Raw genomic sequence first — 19,177 nt, forward strand, 5'->3', positions numbered from 1 at the left:
GGACATGCTGCTTTGTATCTCCCTGCACAGCAGCACCGTATCCCAAAAATGGCCTGCTCAGGAAGGGGGGCAGGGGTAAATCTTCTGGAGGGCATGTGGTTAAATTGTGACATGTTAAGTATTTATTTACTCAGCGTAACATCATCTTTTATATTTCACCAAAAAATTGGGTATTGTGTTTTTGTTCACTAAAATGGATTAATGTGTATTTTTTTCCAAAAAAATTGTGTTCGAAAAACCGCTGCGCAAATACCATGTGACATAAAAAAATTGCGACACACTCACCATTTTATTTTCAAGGGCCTTTGCTTAAAAAAAAAAATAAAAACAAAATTAATTAAAAAAGATAGGTAGGTAGATAGGTAGGTAGATAGATAGATAAGTAGGTAGATAGGTAGGTAGGTAGCAGGGGCAGACTGACCATTTAGGTACTCGGGCAGTGCCCGAGGGCCCGGGGTCAGTAGGGGGCCCCATGAGATGCCCCTGGTACCTTTCATAGGCTTTTTTGGGTGTGGCTTGAATGTGGGCGAGGACACAGGGGCCCCATGATTTCCTATTGCCTGGGAGCCCCATGACCAGGGGCGGACTGCCAACTCATGGAGCCCCCGGGCAATAGGGGATCATGGGGCCCCTGTGTCCTTGCCCAAACTCAAAAAAGCCTATGAAAAAGGTACCAGGGGCATCTCATGGCCCCCCTACTGACCCTGGGCCCTCGGGCAGTGTCCGAGTTTCCAAATGGTCAGTCCGTCCCTGCCCATGAGTTGTCAGTCCGTCCCTGGTAGGTAACTACGTAGGTAAGTAGGTAGACAGGTAAGTAGGTAGATAGGTAGGTAGATAGATAGATATTGTTTGGCGGTTCTAAGTAATTTTCTATTACAAAAAAAATGCTTATTTTTTTATTTATCATTTTTGGGAGGGAAATGTCATAATTGGTGACGTAAATGTCATTGAGTGGCTTGATCCCGTTATTTTTTTGCCGTGGTATAGAAGAATTAATGGTATAGAAGGATTCAGATGAATCCATTCCCTGGATGAAGCGAGTATGTAGCTCTCTCCATCACCTCCCCACCCTGGTCCTCCTCCCTCCTCCTCTCGGTTGCCATGGACGCGCCCGGGACGCGGTCAGCCCGCTGTCCATTAGAAAGGGGCGGCACCGTGAGCGGAAAACACAAAAAAAAGGAGGGCGGGGCGGCCGTCCGCATGACGTCACGGCGAGTTCTGGGGAATGACAGCAGCGGCAGCATCAGCAGCAGTAGGGGGAGCATCACTGCCAAGAGCATCAGCTACAAATCCGGGCTAAGGTGCTCCTGGGTGAGCAGCCATCCTTCCTCAGCCATCTCATCCCACCTGTTCCTGCACCATGAGCTGCTCCGATGACAGCGTCAAGGAGAAGCTGCTATGGAACGTCAAGAAGGAGGTACATGGAACCGAACACACGTGTGCACATTGCATGGGAGACGATTGTGAGCACAATGGCCATCTGATGTCCCCAGCACACTGCATACATTTCGATGTGTAGCGCAGCAGAGGATGTCAGTGTGGTCATTGTGTGGACATGTACAGAACATACATGTACTCCTCCACCATGAAGGCTCCATTCCCTGATCACAGCTGTCTACATCCCTGCAGGCTGCCCTCCATGTCTGCACATTGCACCACAACTCTTGTACTTGGTGCCATTGGATGACACCGGGAATTGTTGCTTTCCTAGGGAAATAGTCATCCTACAGGGAGGACAGAGTTTCTGTATCATTATTTATTTATATGGGCAATACAATCACCAAAACATGGATTGGGTGCTAGTGTGAGCTGATCTGTACAGATAAATACAAAGTGTTACTTGTTTATAGAAGGAGTACATGGCTATGTATAGGGGGTATGTACTATACAGGGGGGGGGGGGGAGGGGGTCGGTGTGACCACCAATAATGGTTTTTAAAGCAAGCATTTATAATATTGCAATTTACAAGTTCCTAGATATGGTGGCTGCATTTGTTTTCTCTTGTTAGGTTTTGGTGATCCTGCCAGTAAGTCTGTCGTTTTTTTCAACAGAACACACTGTCCTGTAGATGTAGCTGTTGGAGAGTTGAGACAAACCATTTACCATTAGACATGGGTGCTTACAATGATCAGCTTTTATTTACTCAAATCTTTTATCCCAAAAGGAACTAAACTGCTGTAAAGTGTTAGGTGGAGTGTGGCTTCAATTTGTTTAGTGTATCTATATCTGCTAGTGCAGTGAACCCCCACCAACAATGCTGCTGTCCAAAGGTGCCTCTGTTGCTCCTTCAGCCAGAGTGGGGGCACTAATACAGGGGGTGTGTTACTGACCAGATCAACAGGTGAAAACAGAGGGGAAAAAAAAACATTAAAAAAAAAATGAATGCAGCCATCTAATAATTGCTAAGTTGCAATATATTACATTTTTGGATTTGGTTTTAATACTGCTTTAGCCCTTTTCCCTTGTCATAGTAAGCCACAATTCGCACACTCATCAGCTTTATACTTCACATATGTTTGTATGTAACAGGTCATTATTATATTAAATGAACATAATGAGTGAAGAAAAGGAAGTTTGTATTCAGCATCTGGACTACAATATGCAATGTTGGGGGGATTTACTAAAACTGGGGCAGCAGATCAGGAACAGCTGTGCATGGTAACCAATTAGCTTCTTACTTCAGTGTGTTCAGTTAAGCTGTGAAAGTGAAAGCTAGAAGCTGATTGGTTGGCATGCACAGCTGCTCCAATCTTAGTAAATTTCCTTCATAGTCTCCAAGTTTTATCAACACAAAATTCACAAGGATATGTGTCCAGAAAAAACATATCTTTTGTTCATACACAGAATCCATACTGGTTTCTGATGGCAATAGCATGTAGATTACGTCATAGACCAACGTTTCCCAACCTGTTTAATGCAGAGGAACCATTGAAATAACTTTCTGGCTTTAGGTAACCCCTGCTAAGAATGACTATATCTGCAGCTTACTGTACATTAGTGTCTTGGTCATTGGGAAGAATGCTCCTTATAGTTGTAGTCAATAGTCATAAAGCTCCTTACAGATAGCAAAACGAGATCATTGGTGTCAGTAGAAACTTATCGGAGAGGTGGACATTGCTCAAGGAACCCCTAGCGATTCTGGAGGAACCCTGGTTGAGAAAGGTTCCATGGACAGTAAATCATGCCTAGAAACCCATGTTGATGCATTTTACATTCAAAATACACTTCTTCGGGACTGGGTTTAAAGTACAATTTTGGCTACTCAATGGCCAACCCAGCAGAGACGCAGATTTTGACCGTGAAATGCGTTGACATGGATTTATAAGCATGATTTACTGTTTATGTAACCTTTCTCAATGAGAGTTCCTCCAGAGGTTGCTAGGGGTTCCTTGAGCAATATTTGCCTCTCAGATAGGTTTCTACTGACACCAATGGTCTTTTTTAGCTATCTGTAAGGAGCTTTGTTACTACTGACCACAAACGTAAGGAGCATATTTCCCACTGACCAACCATTTTCAAACTGGGTTCCATGGAACCTTAGGCTTCCTCCAGAGGTTGCTAAGGGTTTCTTGATCAATGACCAATTTCTGTATTTTAGATAAGCCACTACTGACAGCAATGATCTTAACTACCTGTAAAGGTGATCATACATGCTTCAATAAATGATCAATTATTTTCTGATTGATCTCTCCCAATATGAATAATCAATCTATAGTTATACATCATTATGCCACATATGGGACAGTAAATTTTGATGGATAGTTAGTAGATATGATCATAAATGGTCACCCCCATCTCTGTTTTCTTCATGCAATCTTATACTCTGGTGCAACGAGAAATAATCAAATTAATGGACAATGCATTTCGGTGTTGCTGATCAATGCAGCATGATTAATCATTTTCTGCTCTGGCCAATCAATTCAGTTTGATCAATCTCAATCTACACTGAGTCAAAATTGATCAGAAGGAAAACTATGCTTATTTACTAGTTTGCGGATTCCATTGTTTGGACCAAATTGCACGTAGATCAGATAATGGAATCCAAGCGTGTGTGCCCACCATAAAACGGGGATTCTTCCCAATGACCACAAATGTAAGGAGCATTCTCTCCACTGACTATCCCACTAATGTACAATGAGCAGCATATATAGAAATTATTAGCTGGGGTTTTCTGAGACCAGAAAGTTATTTCAAGGGATCCTCCATGTTAAAAATGTTGAGATATGCTGGTCTAGGGTGTGCTGTATAGTTTATTGTGGTGCATACATGGACTCTGCACAAAGAATTGCCTTAGGAATTGTATCCAGCATGCTATTTAAACTTTGTGATACATTATATTGTAGTTACACATTTTCACTCTGTCTATGGGATACTAGCATCTGAGGATTTGAAATCATTTTAAATGTGTTTTACTCCAGTCCTTTATTCAATGTTACAATCCTTATTAGATCAGTTTACAAATACTGTATTTGTAAATTAAAATGACAATAGTTGCAATACAAGCACAGCAGAGGCAATGTAGCAAATATACAAAAGCAATGTAATATTTTGCAAGTCTGTTATGATTTGATATTTAATGTTCTCACCAATAGAAGAAGAAAAGGCTCTGGCACTGGACTAACGAAAAGTGCAAGAGTTTCCCTTTGTAATCATTGTTACACTTGTTGAGCACAGGTTTGATAAAAAAAAAAAAAAAAAAAAAGAAATGAATTGGCTGTTGGAGCCCGCAGCCCTTTCTCCGTTTGTTTCCATTTTTATGCACCATCCCCACTGATCTTCTTGAATCATTTCAGGCATAGAACTGTGTTTTATATTTTTAATCTGAGAGCCATTTCTTTGAGATGTACAGTAAAAAGATGGATGTACCATAACACAAGACAGGCGTCGTTTAGGCAAAGGCTATAAAAGTTGATCAATGTATATAGCTTAAGGTTCTATTATTTTATTTTTTGTTTAGGATTATTGCTGTTCTCACAGGTGGCCATACGACTGGATGTAGTAACTGTCTAAAGTTTGTTTTCATAAAGGTTAGAACTAGTAATCCTCATCATACCCTTGTAGAGGACTACATTGTACATTTCTGATTGGTTTATAGTGATATGTTCAACTCTATTTCCCATTTATTAATTATTTGAGCCTTTCAGTGATCTACATTTAGTGCATAGCAGAGGAACAACATATTTTATACAATTACATGAGTAAAAAAAAATTAAACATTTTCTTATCCAAAAGCTCATCTAACTCACAATGAATATTTCAGGGAGGTGGATTCTGGTGGACTGAATCGCTCACTGGCCTGCTATGTTATTTCTGGGGCTGGAAACTGCAAGGACCTCTCTGTCAGTGCCCATCACAGTTTTTAGAAGCTCTTATGTAATGTAAAACTGAAATAATTATTGCAATATCAATATTAATCATCCTAACGCCCTTGTAGAGAACTGCATTGTACATTTCTGATTGGTGTATTGGGAAAAGTTTGGGAAATCATGTTCAACTCTATTTTTCATTTATAAATTCTTAGGTGGCAAAAATGGAGTGATCTATATTTAGCACATAGCAGTGGAACAGTATGTTTTATACAATTACATGATTAAAAAAAAGCAATGGATTTTTATAAAGGCCAGTCACCTCACAATGAATATTTCGGGGAGGTGGACTCTGGTAGACTGACTCGCTCACTGGCTTACTATGCCATATCTGGGGTGGAAACTGTGAGGACCTCTTTATTGGTGTCCATCGGCATCTTAGGAAGCTGGTGTATAATGTAAAGCAGTCATCTGCCTGAAACTGTAATATTTGTTTTTAGGGGCAGGGTGTTTTAAAGAAATGTATAGTATAGTGCAGGAATTATAGCAACCAATAAGAAATACATTCAATACTCATTGTTCTATCCAGGGGCGGACTGACCATTCGAGCACTTGGGCACTGCCTGAGGGCCCGGGGTCAGTAGGGGGCCCCTTTACCTTTTTATAGGCTTTTTTGGGTGTTCTTTGAGTGTGGGCAAGGACATAGGGGCCCCATGATCCCCTATTGCCCGGGGGTCCCATGAGTTGTCAGTCTGCCCCTGGTTCTATCTGTACATATTGAACATGAAATCTGATTAGTATTGGTTTGGACATTTTTCCCTTAGTGCTCTATCTTGCCTTCTTACAGAGGACCTTGCACTCTGCTTATTTAATGTGGTCTTCTATGCTAAAATGTTGCTTTAAACCCAAAAAGGAAAAGCTAAATCTTGTGGTCTTGTGAGAAGAAGCTGCAGAACATTGCAGGATCATCTTCTCACAAGATTTGAACTTCAGTCTCTGGGATCTTGCCATAAGGATGATAATATCACCCTTGTCCAGGAGCTTGGGGTGGAAGCCAGGGGAGAGGTAAGTACAGTATATTATCTAGCTACTTTTCCCCACAGGGTATTTTTTTAATTGATTAATCATTTTATCAAGGGAGAGGGAACCCCCACTAAAAAAGGGAACCTTGCTAATTGAATTCAAGGCCCTCTTATTTATTGCCATGTTTTCCTCTTAAAATGAACCAGCCAGTGATATGACTAATGCAATCTGTGTTTTAAAGCGTATATAAATCCGAATAATCATCTCCTCTTATTTGCTGTCTTTTGATCTGTTAAATATAATTGTATAAGAATCTTGTTATATCTGTTTGATAAGTGCAAAAAAAACCTGTTGATCCAGACAGAAATCCATTGCTGTCCTGTGCACTCGGGTGTGTTATCTTGAGCATAAGCAGGCCTGTCCAGTTCTGCTCTGTGAACTCCAGAACACTTCCTTGTTATGTTATGGAGAAGAGAGGGGGAGGTGTTTTGTAGTCCCTACACACATCCTGTCCTAGGGTGACAACACTGCTTCTCCACAGTTCACTGAGTGAGTGTTGTCACCTTAGTAAAAGAAGTGTGTTACTGGCAGGAACAGCAGGTGAAAATAAAGGTCCTACAAAGTCTGAAAAAAAGAAAAAGAATACAGGCAAGGACTGGTAAGCTGCAATATATTACATTTTTGTTCTTGGGTTTAGATGCATTTTAGAGCTGAACCCCTGGAAAAGAAGCATGTGTATTCTTATATTAATATTAGTGCTCTTTGTGTATTTCTTTTAGCCTATGCAGTAACCCAGCATGCAACTTTTCCTTTGTACAGGAGCTTCCTGTAATATAGACTGGCCACTGCTGTTCTCTCTTGTGCAGGGTGACTGGTCTTGTATCCACCCTTCCTGCAAGATCAAACTTCAAGTAACCTTTGACCCCTGACACAAGCTTTAGTGTCAGAATAAGTAAAGCCAACAAAGGAGACAAGTATAATTTTTTTTAAAGAGGAAAGCACACATGCTGTTGATCAGCTCTGCCATTCTGAACATTTTTGCAGAAACTTAAAATTTGAATGCCCTGTACCCATCTGCTGATTTGGGATTACAGGCAGAATCGCTGCAATTCTGCCTACGATCCCAATTAGTGGCAGAACAAGCAACATACATTTGGGTGCCACTATTCTTTATTGGCACCACAAACGTGGGGGGGGGGGGGTTGTTTGTTTCTTTTTTTTTGGGGAGGGGGGGTTGTTGACTTTTTTGTTTGAGCATACATTTATGCTTGTCCCAAGCATGTTTGAAGCTATTTACTGTTGACTGGCTCACTACCTCTGCTGGAAGTTTATTCCAAGCATCAACAACTCTTTCAGTAACATAGTACTTTCTGGGATTAGTTTTGAACCTTCCTCAAGTTAGTTTAAGGTCATGTCCCCGTGTTCTTGATTTTAATTTCGTGTTGAATGTACTGCCCTCCTGAACTTTATTCACCCCCTTGATGCATTTAAAGGTTTTAATCATGTCTTCCCTTTCCCTTATTTCCTCCAGACTGTACATGTTAAAGCGGAGTTCCAGTTGAATTAAAAAAAAAATAAAAGTCAGCAGCTACAAAATCTGTAGCTGCTGACTTTTAAAATACAGGCACTTACCACTCCCTCGGTCCAGTGGTGTCCTCACCACGGCTGGTTTCACCGGCTGTCTCCTCTGCCCAGCACGGGCATCTTCACTGTGGATACCCCCCGGCTGTGACAGCTTGCGGCCTCACAGCCGGGTACCCACTGCGCATGGGTGAGTAGTGCTGTGCTTTGTGAATGGCCCTGTAGACTTCTGGGACCTGTCACATGTCTCAGAAGACTACGGGGAGGGAGGGGAGAAGACAATTTCCGATCACCGTAAGCAATCACACCGGAAGTGGGAGCGGGTACCTGTCAAATTTGGGTACCTTCTCCCCCCCCCGCTCCCCAATGGTGCCAATTCTTAACGGGGAGTAGAAGACAAAGCCGTAAAGTGGATCTTCCCCTTTTGGGTGGAGCTCCACTTTAATTTCTTGAAGTCGCTCTTGATATGTTTTATCCCCCAGACCTTTTACCATTTTTGTTACTCGTCTCTGGACTCGTTCTATCAAATCATTATCTTTTTGTACGTGAGGTCTCCAGAACTGGACACAGTTTTCTAAATGAGGTCTAACTTAAGATCTATATAGAGGAAACAGGACCTCCTTCCTCTTGCTGGTGACCCCTCTAGTGATGCATCCTTGAATTCTATTGCTTTCCCCACTGCCTGGCCACACTGTTTGCTGATTTTGCAATCATCTGAAATAAATACCCCCAAGTCCTTTTCCTCTAAAGTGCTGGCCAACAGTGTACCCCCACTGTTGTACTCTCTCAAGAGATTCTTTTTCCCTGTGTGCATTAATTTATATTTAGAAACATTGAACGGAAATTTCCAGTTTTTTGACCAATCTTCCAGCAATGCCAAATCATGTTCCATGTTACATACACATCCAGGGATATCTTTCCTATTGCACACCTTTGTGTTATCAGCAAAAAGACATACCTTACCCAACAAACCTGTTTTATCACTTACATACAGAGTAAATAGAACAGGACCTAGTACAGAGTCTTGGGGTATACCACTAGCGACTCTTTTCCGAGTGAACCCTATTTACAACCACACTCTGGTATCTATCCTTTAGCCAGCTGCATACCCACTGTACCACCCAAGGGCTAAGTCCTAGCTTGTACAACTTTTGTATTAGATCATTATGTGGAACTGTATCAAATGCCTTGCTGAAATCAAGATATGTCCCTGGTTCAAAACATTGGTAATATAGTCTGACATGATCTGCCCTCAGTAAAGCCATGCTGCTTTGGATCCAGCAAGTTGTGTGTTTTCAAGTGATCAATGATCCTTCTTTTCCGGAGTGATTCCATTAACTTGACTACAACCAATGTTATACTCACTGTCCTGTAATTGCCAGCTTCTAACCTGCTGCCCTTCTTATGGATAAGTACAATATTAGCTGTATGCCAGTCATGGGGAACTTCTCCTGCTAGGAGAGATCGATTAAAAAGATCACTTAACGGTCCAACAACTATACCCCGAAGTTCTCTTAGAACTCTGGGATGAACACCATCAGGACCCATCATCGCATGACACGATTGCTGCAAAATGCCAGCCTTAAAAATGCGCTACTCTTGTCGCCCAAAAAGGAGCATGAGATTCTTTCTGGAAGACAAATGCGCATAGGGCAGCCCATAAAGTAAATGAGCTGCCCTACAAAATCGTGTGCAAGTCGCTCAACAAAATTGCAAGTGGGAACAATTGTTCCTATTGTGTGAAAGTGTGAATGCAACCTAAACCTAAACTCCAGGAATTATGTGTATTTCATAGTTTCATTGGTCCTCCCTCTACACTTTTTCCCTGTGACATCTTCCCTGATTTCCCATAGACTTCTGTAAGTGTCATTATTTGACCAGGTAGTTGGAGCTGCAGGACAATGGAAATCAGATATTTGTGACTTGTGATTCTGAGGAAGCTGATAGATCAATGGTACAGGGGCACAAAGGTGAGTGATATTTACAAAGCACTCATCTCACCTTCTTCCACTGAATTTGATTTAGTGACGTAACCTTTTCAAAATCCAAAATGCACATCCTGATAACTTTTAGAGGCTCTGCTCAACTGAGATGCGGAATTTGCTAAGCCCCTGATCCAATGATAATGTGCCCCTGCAGATATGGCATATATTCTAGATATCTAAATGTATGAAGAACACTTAGCATTTAACTAACCTAAGGAGTGACAAAATGTTATAGAATCTAGATACATGCATGCTTGAGCTTTCTTATGCCTTCTTGTGTTGCAGTATGGTGCATTTGACGCATTATGAGCACAATGCAACGAGCAACATTTTTACTTGCTGAAGCTTCCATAAATGTCAAGATGGAAAATAGTGAAAACAGTGCTCCTTTAAAGTGTGTGTATGGGGCAGGGTTGGACTGACCATTTGGAAACTCGGGCATTGCCCGAGGGCCTGGGGTCAGTAGGGGGCCCCATGAGATGCACCTGGTACCTTTTTCATAGGCTTTTTTGAGTTTGGACAGGGACACAGGGGCCCCATGATCCCCTATTGCCCGGGGGGCCCCATGAATTGTCAATCTGCCCCTGGTATGGGGATACAGTCACCACCTTATTTTTCACATGCACTTTCCTACACATCCTTCAAATCTGAACTCCACACAAATATAAAAGACAAAAATGAATGAAGCTCTGTATTCACTATTACATACTTAATTTTCATTTTTAATACCAGCAGTAAGTGTATTATCTTGACTTGGGATTAGTCTTCTAACATATGATGTAAAGCAGAGCTCAGACTGGGAGAAGGAGAAGCAGCCCAAAGAGTCAGTCAGTTATGTGGTAACTTGAGACCTACTGACAGGAGAATGTAGAATGACAGAGAGAGAACTCATCAGTCAGCTTCTTCTCCTTTCACTGTCCACTCACAGGCTGGGGGAGAGGCCAGACCTACAGTATACGTATGTGTAATTCAAAGCTGAGCTAAAGCACCCAATACTTACCTTTCCTTCTGTTGTTCGATGTCTCTCACTGGCGTTGGCATCTTCTACCTGGCTTCTTCCGGGTGTCAGAATGCAACCATCTGCATTGGTCAGCTTGGGCTGAAGTCACTCCTGCACATGTGCAGGAGTTCAGTCATCCAGGCACAGATCCATGTGCAGCACAGAAGCCTCTGCGCAGGCAGGTAGATGTATTTTATTACAGAGATGACATTGCATGATCCATTCCCCATGAAGGACTATGTTTTACCAGCATAGGGATGCACAGATATTGCATGCTTCCCTGTGCTGGCATTCCATAGCTGTCTATTGGGACACAGTGGCTGTACGGACACAGCTGTTTTCCCAAATGTGACATCCAGTGGCGTCCCGAGGCAGGTGCGGGGGGTGCACGCTGCACCGGGTGACACCTACTGCACAGGGTGACACCGGACCCGCTCCAAGAAAAGGTAAGTTGTAAAGCAAGCCAACGATCCCCGCAGAGTGGATCTGATCCATCCTGCGGGGATCGTCGGCTTTCTTTACAACTTACCTTTTTGTGGAGCGGGTCCGGTGTCCCCTGTATAGGTTGCATGCTGACGATCCCCGTAGGATGGATCGTATCTGCGAATTGGGGAGCATAATGGATCGGGCTCTGATCCATTATGCTCAATCCGCAGATCCGATCCATTCTGCGGGGATCGTCGGAGAGGGTGTCACCAAGTGTTATCGCATCGGGTGACACCAACCCTAGGGTTGCCCCTGGTGACATCCATAAGGGTTATGGTGCACGACCCCGAATAGTCAAATTCTGGGACATGCATTGGAACTGTAGCTCTGAGGAAGAAGGGATCCCCCTTCGAAACGTGTCAGCTTCATCCTGAGAGTCTCCCCTCTCGATGGGATCCGCACATGTCTACTATTCCAATGTGCTGATGTTGGATTTTATATGCTTTTTATTATTGCTACTTTTGTGAGTATAGATCTCAGTTCAAAAAATTCACCCTTTACTTACTGAGGTAATGCGTAAGGTTGGTGCACTTTTGTTTTTGTTCTTCGTTACATGCATCTGCATGCCCCTGCACCCACATGAATGTCATATTGGGAGCAGCAGCTGTGTCTGCACAGCTACTGTGTCCCAATAGACATGAATGGGACTGCCTGCCCGCTATGGGTAAATATGACCCTACACAGGGCATGGATCAAATTCTACAAAAAATGGTCACTGCCCCAGTCTATAACTGGCCTTCACAGCAAGGAGCACATGGACTGGTGACGCATATCAAACAACAAAAAAGAAAAGTTCTCAGCTCTAACTTGCCAGGTTATAGACTGGGGCAGTGACCGTTTTTTGTACTGTTGAATTGCTGGTCGAGAGGGCACACTGGACACCCTAGCTGCCATTGTGCTACATGCTGGTTGTCCAGTGCACTCCTGTACTTTTAAGGAGCGGTGGGATCAATCAGGTCCACCTGCCCTTGGTCTATCCATTAAATACGTGTGCCTCTACTATGGGGGCTCTCAAAATTTGTAGAGTTAGGAACTACAGAATATTGGGGTGCTGTGATGTGGCTCTGTAGTTTACGTATGTATTTGTAAATGTGTGCTAACTAGACCCCTGTTTTTAATGCATACTGTTAGACAGGTTAATTCGGTTTGTTCGCAGGCTGTCTGGCAAGTTAGAGCTGGGAATATTTATATTTTGTTGCATGACATGGATTAAATTTCCCTCTAAGAACAAAGCTATAGAAAGCCTGCCTGCTCTCAGTTATTAAAATGGAGACTTTAGTTCTGCTGTAACTGTGGCAGAGTCATGTGCCCCTCTCCCCCTCCTTCCTGAGTCACTAATCAGATTCAGACCTGAAAATGTCAGTTGGAAAATGACAATATGAATGTGATTGGTGACATTAGGGCAACCTGGGTAGTTCTTATTTCAGGCATGCTGATAAATATTTTCTGACTGTAACAGATGCTGTGAAAGAGGAACAGCTTGCAAATAGCAGAAATATGCTGGAGAAAAGCGTTCTTGTGCATAAAAAATGAATTTCAAATGACTCTATAAAGTTGGTAGTGGAAGTCAGCTCGGTTTAATTGCGATTCTAAATTGGATTTGGATTATTACAGTTACATCAAGATCTACATTTCCTTGAGGCTGTTTTATCGATCAGCAACCCTTCTTGGATATTGTCTCACTTCATATTTAGCGTTATTTCAGAAAACTTCGTTCAGATGTGAAATCTCCCCACTGTTAATGTATCGGAGAATATGTTACGATGACAGCGCAGTAATTGTGACAGGGGAAGGGCTGGAATATGATGCACCGAGCAATCGCTGGCTATCTACCTGAGCTGTTTATTGAGAAAAGCTGCAGTATGTAGCAGGGATTTCTAATAACAAGGCGCCGTGCCATGTTTTCCTCTGCTGCTAGAACACCTGTCATGTTATTGTTTGGAGAAGAAAGGATCCCACACAGATGCTGCGCTGCCTTTTTGCTCCTGCTTAATCCAAGTGGAATCTTTAAAACATTTAATAAAGTGCAAGTTCTTCTTCTAATAATTAAAAAAAAAATTCATGGTTTGATTCTTTAGGGCCTCATTCACACAGGTGTCGAGGCCAGTATATCATGCATCAGGCATTGCAGACCGTATGCTTTCGGGGCTACTTATCTGCACTTGCGCACCTGTCAAATTATGACCAGTGTTTTGTGCAGCCGCTGCATCCCCATAGACATACATAGACTGCCTGCATGCAGCACCTAGCGGCAAGGCTTAAGCATGGCTGATTCACAGTGTACGTGCCTCAGCGCCCATGTGAATGAGGCCTAAGGGGTCGACCCACCCAAAAGGGATATTACTGCTGGTGTCTGGTAGGTTGAGTTGGACCCTACTTATATGTTGTGGCTATTCCAATAGCAAGATTGCCAAAGGTTTGCACAGATACACTATATTGCCAAAAGTATTGGGACACCCCTCCAAATCATTGGATTCAGGTGTTACAATCATCTCCATGGTCACAGGTATACAAAATCAAGCACCTAGACATGCAGACTGCTTCTACAAATATTTATGAAAGAATGGGTCGCTCTCAGGAGCTCAGTGAAATCTAGCGTGGTACCGTGATAGGTTGCCACCTGTGCAATAAGTCCATCCGTGAAATTTCCTTGATTCTAAATATTCCACGGTCAGCTCTTCGTAGTATTATAACAAAGTGGAAGCAACTTGGAACAACAGCAACTCAGCCACGAAGTGGTAGGCCACGTAAAATGACAGAGCGGGATCAGCACATGCTAAAGCACACAGTGACATAAGTAAACAACTGTCGGCAGAGTCAATTGCTAAAGACCTCCAAACTTCATGTGGCCTTCAGATTAGCACAACAAAAGTGCATAGAGAACTTCATGGAATGGGTTTCCATGGCTGAGCATCTGCATCCAAGCCTTACATCAAGTGCAATGCAAAGCATCGAATGCAGTGGTGTAAAGCACGCCACCACTGGACTCTAGAGCAGTGGAGATGTGTTCTCTGGAGTGACCAATCACGCTTCTCTGCCTGGCAATCCGATGGATGTTTCTGGGTTTGGCATTTGCCAGAACGGTACTTGCTTGACTGCATTGTGCCAAGTGTAAAGTTTGGTGGAAGGGGGTTATGGTGTGGGGTTGTTTCTCAGGGGTTGGGCTTCAAGTGAAGTTCCAGTGAAGGGAACTCTTAAGGCATCATCATACCAAGACATTTTGGACAATTTCATGCTCCCAACTTTGTGGGAACAGTTTGGAGATGGCCCATTCCTGTTCCAACATGACTGCACACCAGTGCCTGACCTCACAAATGCGCTTCTGGAAGAATGGTCAAACATTCCTATAGACACACTTCTAAACCTTGTGGACAGCCTTCCCAGAAGAGTTGAAGGTGTTATGGCTTCAAAGGGTGGGCCAACTCAATATTAAACCCTATCGACTAAGACTGGGATGCCATTAAAGTTCATGTGCGTAAATGTCCTCCCCTTTGAGTGCCAGCAGCCTATGACTGGCGATTCTCAATCCCAGCTGTCTCTTCCTTGAGCTGTGGCTGATTGACCTCCCATTGATGGTCATTTTAAAGGTCACCAGAACAGTAAATAGGGACACCAGTGACAACTCAGTATGCCCCTACTTTGGAGATATTTCCTCTTGTTTCCTGTTTTGGCTATGGACAGGAATTGAAGGGAATCTCTCTAATAGGACACAAATGGTAAAATAACACCATGGGGTTTATTTACTATAGCTGGAGAGTGTAAAATAAGGCTCACTTTTGCACAGAAACCAATCAGCATCTAACCTCAGCTTGTTCAATTAACCTCCCTGGCGGTATTCCCGAGTGTAGCTCGGGGTAACATTTCAGTACCAAAAGCGGTAACCCCGAGCTACACTCGGGAATACCATGCGGCACTGCTCCGGCATGTGTTCTTCACTTACCTTACCCTGCGCTCCCAGGATGTGTCCCCTGCAGCGTCCCCGGCCATCTCCTCCGGCCGATGCCGGCATCCGGCTTCTGTGTCCTGTCCCTGTGATGTCGGGACGTACGGGCGCCGCCGCAGGCGGCGGCGGGAAATTTAAAAATTTTAAAAAATGTCATTTTTTTTTTTTTACATTTTACATAGTAAAACATTGCTGTCTCAACCAATTTCACATACATATTGTCCCTAGTGCTTTGTCCTGCGCCCTGCCTGCATTTTGTCTGTTCTTTCTGCCTGGAAACTGAGAAATGTCCATGGCGTCCAAAAAATGTCCCTTTAGGTCAAAAGCGGTTTAGATCAGCTAGAGAACAGCGATAGTAAATCAGAACCACTTGCAGAATTGAGTGATAATGATTCGTGGGGGAAATTCGTCATCAGACACTGAAAACGATTTTGCGACTGAGCTCAGCAATGTGCGAACTTGGCGCTATATTTCACATTTCAGTGTTTTTGGTTTGATTATATTATTGAATTAATATTTTTATTATTTTTATGATTATTTATTAAATTATAATTTATGATTTTGTGTTTCAAATTTTATCATACCCGGGATGTTTACTAGACTCTTGTTCGGACAGATTTCAGTGAGTTTTTCCTAAAAATTACAGCCTACAATAAAAAAAAATACATATTTCCATGCAAAAAAATGGTACCGCTTTCAGCACCAAAAATCTGAAATAATCATACCGCCAGGGAGGTTAAGCTTTGTCAATAAAACCTGGAAGCTGATTGGTTTCTATGCAGAAGTGAGCCTGATTTTGCACTCTCCAGCTTTAGTAAATAAACACCACAGGGATTATAACCATCCCTTACTCTATTCAAAAAGAAAAAAAATGCCTTTAGTTCCACTTTAAATGTAAGCATCTGAATTTGCAGGCCTTCTGTAACCTCTTTGTACAGCAGCACTCAGACTAAGGTTAGGTTCACACCTATGAATTTTGTGTTTGACCAATTTCTGAATTGTGTTTTGCATTGCACCTGCATTGTTTATGCATTTTTGATGCGTTTTGCGGGGTTTTTAATTTTTTTCCTTGTTGCTAGGCAGATTTAAAACTCAAAACGCATCAAAAATGCATCAAAACTACATGCTTTTCTGCAGTGTTCCCATTGAAGTCTATAGAACCAAAAACGCAACCTTTTGCATTCAAAAAAGTCCCTGACTCTTTTCAAAAAATGCACCGGGTGATAGGGCAGAGATGTGAACGTGTCCCATAGGAAATCATGTTAAGTAGACTGTATTACTGTACTGTAAACAGGAAACAAGAGGTGAACCTAAGGTTAGAAGGAGGGCCAGCACTAGCAGGTAATTAGTCTCTGTTTCATGGACATTTGCTGTCAGAAGATTGAGCAGAGGGATTGGCTGATCAATGGGCTAGTTCATTTATCACTCAGCAGGAAGTTATTAAAATTCTCTGTAGGGTTATATATATATAATTTTTACTACAAAACCGTTATTCTTGGAAATGTAGATCATCTGTCATTCGTAGGGCTTCTATGAATGGAGGAGCTGGGAGAAAAGGGCAGACATAGTCGGGCACTCCTAATGGGAGCATGTGACAGCTCTTTAGTTCTATTAACCCCGTCACACCAGAACATTATGGCAGTGTGGGTATGGAGCATCAGAGGTGGAAGATCTGTATTGAACAAGACAGGAGCACAAGTAACACATCAAAATGAAGATAAATAATGTCCCTTATGCATATTTTGCATTTTTTTGTAGGTAAACTAATGCAGGCCATAGATGGGGAGAAAAACGGCAGATTTTCGGCCGATTAATGAACTATCGGTCGGTCTAAAAAACTTACCTGACCACCAATTATTACGAAAATCGGCCGATTAATGAGTAACCTATAACGGGAAATGATGTCATTTTGTGACCTTTGTGATCCTTTTTCGGAAAACGATCGTTCGTTTTTGACCATCAATGAGGATAAAGTCGGGCGTTTTTCGAAAATTTTCCAACATCACCGATAATCTGAAAGTCCAAAATACACGAAAAACGGCCGACAAAATCGTCCACTAACGATAAGATAATCGGCCGGTTTTATTTTCGGACGAAAAATCGGCCGTTTTTCTCCCCATCTATGGCCTGCATTAGACTTTAAAGTGCATGTAAATACTAACAATAAATGTATGCATCTAGGGTTTTAAATAACAGAAGTCTGAAGGGCTGGATTTCATCTTAAAGACTATTAGGACTTGGTGTACATTTTAGACGTATATTTATTCTGGATGCATCAAATGTAAAAATAATATAAATAGGCAATTATCATTTTATATGATATTTTTAAGGCATAATATCTAATTAATTAATTTAAGTTTTTCTTTATGATAAGTGTTTTCTTTCTTTTGGTAAAAGATTTGCACTATATATACACTTTGTGGATTTATATAGGTGTTAATGCACTTTTTTTGTATATATTATAGGGTCTGAGTTGGGCTAATAATACTGAAAGAAGTGATAAAAATATGTATGCTTAATGCCAATAGTGCCAATGGCTGGCAATCATGTATACTGGAAATTGTATTTAGTTGCTGTTTATGGTTAGTTAGATACAGAAGCTTAGAAATATTGTAGAAACATTGCTTTCATCTGCTTTCAGAGATGATAATTGGTTTGGAAACTTCAATAAGAACAACAGGCTTGCTTTAAAGAAAAAGCCAAAACAGCTAAATTTCATTTCTAATGAATGCTTTACAGCACAATGATGTCATTTATCTAGGAATCACAAGTTGTATTAAATAATGGGACAGCATGATTTTAAGGAAAATAATGGCCCTGGTAATAAGGGCTAACAGCAACAATACCAGAAAATAACCTTTTAAAAAGAATATATGCTTATGACTCTAATGCTCTCATTTTTCTGTGACTGTAATTCTGTGTTTTTGTTATTTTCGTAATTGGTATTGTTTAATGCTATACTTTTATTTAAAATGAAACTCGGGGTGTGAAAGGGGGTGCTTGGCCTGCACCTACACTTACTTGCTGGGTTTTGCAGTGTGGCTGTGGAACTTTAGGCTAGATCACTTAGCAATCAAGAGATGGTCACTGCGCTGCATGTTACATTATTTCAACTGTTTAATATGTAGTACAATATCTCCTAACTCCAATGTGCCTTCGGCCATTCCAAGTAAGGGCATCGGAAGCTGGCGCCCACTTCCAGGATTTACTGCAGCTGGGTACCTAGCATGCACATCCAATTCTCAATTCTGTGCACTAATCACACACAGTTGTCATTTCCTGTAACAAAATACCGTGATGTGACAAGCAGGGGATGCCCATAGACTCCTGGGATTGCTGATGCCGATATCCCAGGAGTCAATGAGACAATTCTTCTGACATCAATTATCTAGGCAGCCACAGCCAGAAGCAGCAGCAAAATTTGATTGAAAAAAGGTACTTATCAAGAAAAAAAGAAGGTAAAGATCCGATGAAGGCTTCATGCACACTGGGTGTTTTAATAACTCTGGTAACGTTAGCTGTGTAAAGTCACTTTAAAAACGTGAGTTTTTTAGCGTTTTTGTAGTAGCGTTTAGTGGCGTTTTGCCACTTTTTTAGTTTTTTTCGCGTTTGCGTTTTTTAGAGTTTTTTTTATACCCCTCCAAATTTTTTTTAGTCCAAAAAAGTCCAAAGCGCTGGTTTGCTGCGTTTTTCAGTGTTAGAGCATTTTTACAGCTAAAAAACTCCTCTAGAAACCCACTAGTCCTGGGGTTTTTTTTTCCAGCCAAAAAACGTCCCAGCCAAAAATCGTTCATTACAGTTTATGTGTGCATGGACACATAGGATAGCTAGCTGTAGAAAAAAATATCAAAAG

At 41.9% G+C, this 19,177-nt stretch overlaps 1 protein-coding gene across 2 annotated transcripts in view; it reads left to right on the top strand.

Annotated features, from left to right (window-relative positions):
* Positions 1 to 1,204: 1,204 nt before the first annotated feature.
* Positions 1,205 to 19,177, top strand: part of SGSM2 (small G protein signaling modulator 2) — a 475,991-nt gene continuing 458,018 nt past the window's right edge. Inside the window, exon 1 of one of the 2 annotated variants that reach the window (XM_089683765.1) lies at positions 1,205 to 1,417. In XM_089683765.1, the coding sequence (XP_089539891.1) occupies positions 1,361 to 1,417 (57 nt within the window). In that variant the 5' untranslated portion in view covers positions 1,205 to 1,360. The remainder of the gene's footprint in view (positions 1,418 to 19,177) is intronic. The other variant, XM_089683766.1, reaches the window with a different exon arrangement.

This window comes from Staurois parvus, unplaced genomic scaffold (genome assembly GCF_062004578.1).
Source record: "Staurois parvus isolate SC_StPar_1 unplaced genomic scaffold, SC_StPar_1.0 ptg000321l, whole genome shotgun sequence".
In the NCBI taxonomy this organism is placed as follows: domain Eukaryota; kingdom Metazoa; phylum Chordata; class Amphibia; order Anura; family Ranidae; genus Staurois; species Staurois parvus.